Here is a 9,598-nt window from a genome sequence, read left to right on the forward strand (position 1 = left end):
AAGAGAAAGCTGAGAGAGAGAGAAGAAAAAAGCTAGTCCGACTAACCAAAGAATTAGATGCAAGATGCGCGAAAGAAAAGATAGACAAGTCACCTCTTCTTCTTTCCGATCAAGTGTTAAGTCCATCCATCCTTCATACACACGCAATACACATGTCTATGTATGTGCACCCCATACATATATATATATATAGAGAGAGAAGAGAAATATGTGTATCGATACAACGAGAAGATATATCGACATCTATAGTCGAGTCAGGATCAGTAAAAAGGAATCGCACGTTATGAGACACTTAGCTACCTAGCTAGCTATCTCCCTCACAAAGGCGCTTAAAGAAGATCTAGACATCCATGTCTGAAGCAGCTCTCTTCCTCTCTTGTCTACGACTATTAGCACAACGAGTATGACTCTTCTTCTTCTCCTTCTGTCTTTCTTTCTTTCTTTCGGTCTTTGATAGAATCCCGTATTCGTTACTCTAGATATGTATGCGTGTGTAGAGAGATGCAGGAGGAGGAGTAGGAGTAGGAGTAGGGGGGATGCTTGTGTGTCTTGCATGCTAACCATTTTGACTCGCATGTGTGGAATATGAGTTTGATTAAAGTCGAACTCTCGTCCATCTGCTATGCACTCCGCCATTTGACAAATGAACACCCCGCAATCGTATCCATTCTCTTGCTGTGGAGTGTAATCCTACACCACCAAAAAGAAAGAAAAGACACAAGAAAAGGAAGAGAAAGAAGCATGATGAAAAAGAAACAAGAAGATGAAAGAGAGAGAGAAAGATCATTCCTCTTCAAGTGTACGTACACATAGATAGATAGATCTTTTGTCGGCAGACATGTTCGTAGACGGAAAATAGAACTCCTAAGAATGAGATAAAGAAGAGGAGGAAGAAGAAGACTATCACTACGTACTCCCCAAGGCTACTGCTTAAGAGAAGATTTCTATCAGACGTCCCGGAGTGAATCTAGACACAGTCGGAGTCTTCGCCACATGATGACAAGGTCAGCTAGCTAACCAGCTAGCTAGCTAGGGGAATCTCAGTTTCATTCTTGGAAACTGTGTGCCGACTATGAGAGTGTGGTTATCTAGCTAGCCATACAACTATGGAGAGAGCGAGGCGCAGAGACGATGAAGAAGCATCGACCCACCTCAGAGCGGAAGTCTGGAGGAATGTACCAGTCATCTATCTCCTCGAGCTTCTCTCCTAGACAGAAGAAGAAAAGACGAAGAAGAAGAGACAGAAGAAGAGAGAGCAAACGACATACAGACAAAAAGGAGAAAGAAGAAACGTCAGGAAAAGACGGAGATGAAAAGAGGAGGAAGAAGGAAGAACAAGAGATGAAAGAAAGTCAAAGAATGAAAGAAAGGCGTCGATCTCTCTACATATCTATCGTTAATCTATCTCAATGTACACATATCAGGATTGATGTGTCTCCTTCCTGGAGTATATCCTTAAGAAGATCACGTTGAGAAGCCTATCATCCACCATCCTACACATACCTGTCTACCGCGGCTTACGCATATGCCTCGATCCTGATCTACCTGTCTACAGCTATATATCTATAGAGAGATGTGGATACAGATATACAGAAACACGATCCCATGCATATATGTCGAGACTATAAAGCAAAGCAGATCGAAAGACATTTCCAGATAAGAGGCTGCCTGTCCCACAGATTCCTTTCTTTTCTCCTCTTATCTATCTTTGATCTATCTGTCTCTGATCTATCTAGCCTTCACCTATCGCTCTCTGTATCTTTGCCCATAGATCCATGTAACCTATGTAAGTAGACACCGTGTCTACCTCGGTTAGCCATACCATGTTTGTCTAGATATTCATCTTGTAGATAGCGTCGCATGGTGGTGAACCAAGTCTTATTACACCCCTTTAGCGAGTCAAAAAAGTAAATTTTTCTCTTGCCTTTTCTAGATTTCCACACACAGGACAGAATCGATGCAACCATCCAAAGACATACGAAGAAAAAGAAAAAGAAAAGTGAAAGGAAAGAGAAGAGATAGGAAGCGACCCACATATCTCACATTCTCTATATATACATCACTACATAGAGATAAACGACGGACTATAGATAGACAGGTTAGAGAGAGATAGATAGCTAGCTAGCTAGCTACAGCTTGATAAATCTCCTCTAGAACGCATGCTGTGTCGATCCCTGTCTACACAAATGCAAACCCATCTACATAAATACCTACGTATCTACTCATACACATATATCTATCTATCCATACCTATATATATATATATCCATATGTCTCTCTAAATAGTTCAAGCCTCGATGCAGGCGGCACGTGTGAAGACTAAGGGCGAGGAATGAAATAGATGGAGAAAAAGTCATGCAGAGAAAGAAGGAAAGAAAAGAAACCCAAGACTGAAAAAGAACTCGAGAAGAAGAAGACGTTTCTATCTTAACAGTGGTCGAGTTGAATCGTATCAAGAAATCTCTCTCCTCTTTGGAAACAAGAAAGAAAGAAGGGAAGTTTTCCTATCTATCTTTAATCTATCTTTATCTATCTATCTATCTTTAATGTGTGCTTAAGCACGAAACGTTAGATACAGGGGGCATGAGAGAAATCCTATACTTCCCTCCATATCATACATAAACAAATTCATGTAGAAATCTACCTAGGAGCATTCTGTGCATGCATCTATATAAATGCATATACACAGATACCTCTATCCATTTCGAAAAACCCATATACATATATATATGTATATATATATGTATATGTATACATCCATATGCATGTACAGGAAGTCTATCCTCTTCGCAGGATTCTTCGTGCATCATACATAGATACATACAGACAAAAAAGTACACACGTAAAAACCTAATCATATACATATCTCTATATATCATTGTATGTCTACATATATATACACGTATATTTAGATCCAAGTCCATGTAGAGATCTGCATGTCCTACATATATATATATATATATATATATGTCTGTATGTCTGTATATGTGTACATGTGTGTAGGTGTGTGTTTGAAGTATATGCATGGTTACCGCATGTCGACAACTCCTAAGGTCCAGTGTAGCTCATTCACATGCAGAGGCACGAGGATTAAATCCCTTTCAAAAAGATCCACTTTCTGTCTCTTCGTCCATCTCTACACACATAAGAAACCCAACGCAACAAATAAAGTGAGAAAGAAAGAATGAAAAAGAAAAGAAGAAAAGAAAAGAAAGCAGACAGAAACAAGATACACAAACCTTGTTCTCCTACACACCTAAGACCTCTATCTCCCTTTGTGTATATATATCTGTATATATCTATACATATCTATATCTGTATATATCAATACATATCTATATCTATATATATCTATACATATCTATATCTATATATATCTATATCTAGTCGTGGTGATAGAAAAGAGGAGAGAAAGAAGCTATTGCACGAAGAAGATCTCTTGAAAGAAAAAGAGAAACAAGAAAAAGACAGACATCTCAACGAAAGAAGATAAATCTTCTCTTCATTCCCTACCCAAACTCTACTCTCTTCAGTTCACACCCCACGACTTGGCGTAGTCATACACCTACATATATATAGATACATCTATGTATATATGTACATATATTATATACATATGTAGATACCGAGATATGTGTAGAAGTAACTATGTAGATGAGTATATAGATACGTGTATGTAAGATAGGAACTTCCCCCCGTGAAATCCCCTAGCCTGAGCGAAGACATTCTCTCTTTCCTCCTGATGTATGTACACCCGAAAGGTGAGAAGAAAAAAACTGCCCCACGCAAAACAAGCAAATCCATCTATATCTATCTATCTTCAATCTGTCTTTAATCTATCTTTAATCTATATTTAATCTATCTATCTAACTTTGATCTATCTATCTATCAGCATGCATATAAAGATATATATATATCTGCATATATCTATATCATCACCGTCAACCTACATACATATATATGTCAGCATAAGTCTACACTTTCTTACTCGGACAGCTTGGTAATCGTAGTTGACATCTGGTGCATGCCCCCCAGTGAGTTTGGCGTAGAAGAAGGTATTAAACACGAAAATCTTCCATATGCTGTACATACACCACACACATAACGAAGAAAGAGAAAAGAAAAATAAGTCAACGCCAAACATATATGAAAGAAAAAGTAGACATTCCTCGTAAAAGAAATAAGAAGAGATGAAAAGAAATACGAAAGAAAGAAAGAACGAACGAATCGAAAAAGCGAAAGAGAAAGGAAGACGACGAAGGAAGAGAAGAAGAAAAAAGAAGAATCGAAGAATAGTGTACATACACCCTAGCTACCTATTTATTGATCTTAAATCGGAGTAAGATCTCTGTACTTTTCCTTCTTTTTCTTGTGTATGTGAGACAGATATCCATGAACAAGCACGACCTCTTCTTTCATTCACATGAGGAAATGCAAAGAGAAAAATAAGCGAGCCGGAAAGCCCCAGAAAGAAAGAAAGAAGAATGAGAAAGGAAGAAAGAAGGGACGTTGAAGTTTGTGTTTTGGCTTACTCTTGTCCTTGAGCTCTCTGCTTTACATTTCTCTCCTGAACGAAGAAAGAAAGAAAAATATCCGCCACGCATGCACTCCAAGCCCCTCCAATACATACGAAGATACACTAGCTATCTTGATCCATAAGACATGCAGATGCGCATACGTAAAACATCTCCACGTGTACATACACCACTCATACACATACATGCACGATATACCTCTATATACACAACTGAAAGAACATACATACATACATATTCATACATACATATTCATACATACATACATACAAATCTATATCTATCTAGACCCATGTAACCGTACACGCACATGGAAGGCACGCAGGTATACGCGTACCTATCTGTCATTACTCTATCTATCTATCTATCTTTCTGTAATCTATCTTTAATCTATCTTTGATCTATCAATATATGTGTAATGTGATGGCATGTTGACGTAGAGTACTGCTTATATAGTCACTGTGCCTGTGTCGCGAGTCTTGCATATTGGGGTATCTGTCTATATCTGTTAAGATAGATGTATTGATAGACTTTCCCTTGTCTAGACAGCATATAGAAAGATAGATAGGCAGAGAGATAGATAGGCAGAGAGATATGTATACATGTCTATGTATGTATGGTCTATGATGTACTGCAACCAATGATTGAGGTGTACATACACCATACGAAAAGAAGAAGACGCTGCCAGGAGGAGAAGAACAAGAAGAGGCAGAAAGGAAGAGGAAAAGAGAGAGAGAGAGAGAGAAGAAAGAGAGAAGAGAGAAGAGACGGACTTGGATCATTTGCATGTAGAAATTGATGACTTCGTCATTTAGCCAATTCGAGCCGACCAAGCAATCCAACTCATTCCTAACAGAAGCAAAAGAATGAAAGAAAAGAACGATGAAAAAGAAGAGAGAAGGGAAGGACAGAAAAGAAGGAAAGCAAAGAAAAGAGAGAAAAGCAAGCAATGAAAGAAGTTTTCTTCGAATACAAAGCGAACGGGAGAAGAAAGAGAAGACCAGGATGGAAGAGGAACAAAGATATACATAATGAAAGGGAAATACACAGAAAGAAAAAACCCCCCCTCCTACTGAACATACACACATACATAAATACATCTATATAAAACAGATTGCTAAATATCTATCCATCTATATCTATCTATCTATCTGTCGTTAATCTATCTACCTATCTATCCACCCTTAATCTATCTTTAATCTATCTTCAATGTATCTATTTATCTATCTTTGATCTAACTCTGAGAATTTCTGCTAGAGACAGAGACATATGCATGTGTAGGTATGTGTATGATTTTTCTCTGTATCGATCGTCAGTTGCATCGGCTTATAGACGAGATGTGTAGGTCGTGAGGTGCCTAGCTTAGAAATGAACTGAAGAAAAAGGAAAAAGAAGAAGAAAAGGAGAAAGGAAAGAAAAGAAAGTGTACAGACAGAATAGACAGAGAGAGAAAGAGGGAGAAGACTTACGTAGTTAGAGCTATATTGAATTTATCAATGAGAGGTGTATTACGAGTAGCGTTCTCAAAGATACTTCTCGCAGCTACTAAATCTTCTTCTTCCTCTAGCAAAGAAAGAAAGAAAAGGAAGAGAAGAGCAAAAGAAAGAAGAAAAGAACGGGGAAGGAAAGAATGAAAGAGAGGAAGAGATCTGATCTGTTGCAATCTTTTCATACAGCATACGACATAGCCACGACGACGAAGAAGAGATAGAAGAAGAAGAATGATGATGAGGTGCGGGTGTATATACACCAGAAGGAGAGAAGAAAGAAAAGAAGGGAAGAAAGTTAACGAAAACGGAGACGAAGCAGACAACCGAGAAGAAGAAGAAGAAAGATTTTTCTTGTCATCCACACTTCAATTCTTCTTCTTTCTATTCCCTTAAATCCTTCCTCTTGACCCATTTTCCAGCGATCCATTCAAGATAAAGAAAGAAAAGAAGAAAAAGAAGAAGAGAAAGAAGAGAGATGAAGAGGAAGAAGAAGAAACTCTTTGTCTTTACAGCTAGCATAGATAGACTAGCGGTATATTGAAGATAGATAGAGACAGATAGTTAGAGATAGATATGTAGGCGAGCATAGAGATAGATAAAGACAGACTGAAGATAGATCAAAGATAGATAGATAGATAGAGTTTCTTCTTTTGGGTTATTTCTTGATAAGAGAAGGTTTGCAGAAGAGAGTGAACAGCCTTCCTTATAGAGAAAAAGTGAGAGAGAGAGAAATTTCTATCGTTTCTTGCTTCCCTTCAAAGAGACAAGAAAAGACGCACAACACAGGAAGGAGCGAGAGAGAACACCTTCTGTATAGGGAGTGAATAGACGCCAACGTCTCTCTCTATAGCTATCCATATACACACATCTATGCAGGCGGCAGAGACTATTTCAATAGATAACTCTATACATATCTATCTTTAATCTATCTATCTATCTTTAATCTATCTATCTATAAATATATATTATACCTAGAGAGATATGAATGACAGAAAAGCTCTGAACGAAGAAGACTTTTTGTCCTTTCTTTTCTCCTTTCTTTTTCCTTCTTTCTCTGAGAGCCTCGTAAGCGCCATGACCTGATGGGGAAAGAAAGTTGAAGAAACCGAGTTAAGGAAAAAGAAAGAAAGAAAGAGTGAGAAAGAAAGAGAGAGAGAGGTATACCTGCTGCCTCATCACGGTCTTCTTCTTCTTCTTGAGTAGTAATAGTAGTGGTAGAAGTAGATGGAGGAAGAAGACCTTCTGCTGCTTGCGCTTTGCGTTTAAACTTTTGGATCATCGGGGAGGTGCGATTCCACCGAAGAGGCACGAGAGGCAAAGGAGGGGGGGGAGGCTGCAACATAAACAAAGAAAGAGAAAGCGAAGAAGAAAGAGAAAGAGAAGAAGAAAAAGAAAGAGAAAGAGAAGAAGAAAAAGAAAGAGAAAGAGAAGATGAGAAAGGCAAGCAAAAGAAATGAACGCTTGAGGGGTTCTTCTTCTTCATCTCCCTCTTCTTCTTCTTCGTACTTCGTCTTCTTCTCCTCCTATCATTCTTTTCTATCTTAGTCTAGTATTCTCTCTCTCGATAGTGCTATCTCTCTTTCTTTCCTTCATGATCTATGTGTGGGTCAATGTATGTATGTATGTCTGTGTATGTCTGTCTATGTATGTATGTAAGACGTAGAGAGGAAAGGATGGCTACTACTAGTACTACACTACTACTATCCCCAGGAAATAAACCTCCCAGATAGCCTCTGCCGTTGAGAGACTACTAAAGGTCTTTAGGACGAGAATGATTTGAGTTTACAGAAAGTAAGAAACAAAGAGAAAGACTTTAGTCATTGAGAAGAGAAAATAGCGACTGAAGAAAGAAAGAAAGAAAGAGACAGAGAGAAAGTGATCATCTGCGTTGAAGTAAAGAAGAAAAGAGACACGAGACTGAAGAGAAGAGAAGTAGAAGAAGATCGAGAGATCTAAAAGAGAGGAGGATGTGAGAAGAATCAACAGAGAAGTTGTTGAGGTGTATGTACACCTGTATGAAGGGCTGGAGGAGCTTACAACTTTAAGCTCAGCGAGAAGACGGGCTGAACGTCGATCTTTCTCCTCTAGATATTCCTTAAGTCTTTTCTCCCTCTCTGCAATATCTAACTAGAAACGAGGAAAAAGAAGAAGAAAGAGAAGAAACGAGAAGAAGATGAGAAGAAAAGAAGCACATGAGAAAAAAAACCTTCACCTTCTCCCTGCTACGAACCTTCCTCTTCTTCTCTTTCTTTCTCTTTCTTATTTTCTTCTTTTCCTTCCTCTCTCTCTCCCTATCCTTAGGAAGAAAAAGACGACAGGCAAATGAATGCATGAAAGAAAGAGGAAGAGAGAAGAAAAGAGAAAGAAGAAGCAAAGCAAGATCGTAAGAGAGAAAAGAAACGGGTGAGAGGCACTCTCTGTCTTTTTGATAGCCTCTTCTTTTTCATCTTCTTCTAATTTATCTCAACTCTCTCTCTCTTTCCGTATTCTCCCCATTCACAGAGGGTGCGGGGCAATACACCTCATGATAGGAATCTATCTGCTCGAGAAAATAGAAGTAAGTCTCTCTCTATATCAGTACAAACTCTCCGATAGATACGTATATATATGATGTGTACACGGTCCGAATGGGTACATGTATATGGACGTAGCTAGGTCTTTCTTTCTGTGCATATCTCTATAAAGATAGGTATATGAGTGTATATATGTGGAATGACTGGGAATTGTCTATTGCCTTTGTTACTTTACTGTTGAGATAAAGGAGAGATAAGAAAGAGGAAGAGACACTACCCTCTTATCGATCACTATTCGAGAGAGAAAGTAATGTGAAGAGAGAATCTTCTTCAATCTATTATCTATCTTTCGTTATGTATGCATGGATGGATGCCTATACAGTGAGGTAAATGCAACCCTAAACAAGACTCTTTCTTAGTCTCTTTAACTTTCTTTCTTCTCGGCTAAGATAGGAAAAGAGAGTAAGAAAGAGTCTTGCTCTAGGTCGTATTTCGAAAGTCTTCTCCGCTTTCTCTTCTGGACTCTCCTAGGTGTAAAATTCTCTCTTCTTCCTTCTCTTCTCAATGTGATCGAAGCATAGTCACCCGCGGATTCAGGATGCATAAATAGATTAAAGATTAAAGATTAAAGATTAGAGATTAAAGAGAAATTAGAGATTAGAGATTAAAGAGAAATTAGAGATAGGGAGGGAGTGTAAGGGGGGTGTGAGGCGTACTTGCTTTTTGAGGGAGGCTTCCTTGAATTGTCTGTAGGTTTGGAGAGAATCCTTTAGTCTCTCTCCTGATAGAATGGAACGAAGACGAGCCTCCTGAAGTAACACTTGGATATCCTTCTCGAAAGAAGATGAAGAAGAAGAAGAGGAAAGAGTATAAGAAGAAGGAGAAGAAAGAGAAGGTCGAAGAGTGGCTGGGCCCGCACGTGGGACGTAGTAGTCATCCTACCGCATCCACAGAAAAAGAAAGGAAAACGAAATAAGAAAGAAAGAAAGAAAGAAAGAAGAAAGAGATAAGAAAGAAAGAAAGAAAGAAGAAAGAGATAAGAAAGAAAGGCTAGTAGATG

The 9,598-nt window shown here is 38.5% G+C and overlaps 1 protein-coding gene across 1 annotated transcript; it reads right to left on the minus strand.

Annotated features, from left to right (window-relative positions):
• Positions 1–561: 561 nt before the first annotated feature.
• CSUI_010032 (ulp1 protease c-terminal catalytic domain-containing protein) lies at positions 562–9,484 on the minus strand (the record flags this gene model as incomplete). Its single annotated transcript, XM_068070139.1, has 11 exons — positions 9,255–9,484; positions 8,063–8,152; positions 7,190–7,358; positions 6,005–6,098; positions 5,309–5,384; positions 4,533–4,567; positions 3,989–4,082; positions 3,033–3,136; positions 1,823–1,929; positions 1,152–1,207; positions 562–690 (listed from the first exon to the last, which is right to left on the minus strand). Coding segments are annotated over exons 3-11 (810 nt in total), but the record flags the coding sequence as incomplete, so codon positions are not given.
• Positions 9,485–9,598: the final 114 nt, after the last annotated feature.

Source organism: Cystoisospora suis, assembly GCF_002600585.1.
Source record: "Cystoisospora suis strain Wien I chromosome Unknown contig_6577, whole genome shotgun sequence".
In the NCBI taxonomy this organism is placed as follows: domain Eukaryota; phylum Apicomplexa; class Conoidasida; order Eucoccidiorida; family Sarcocystidae; genus Cystoisospora; species Cystoisospora suis.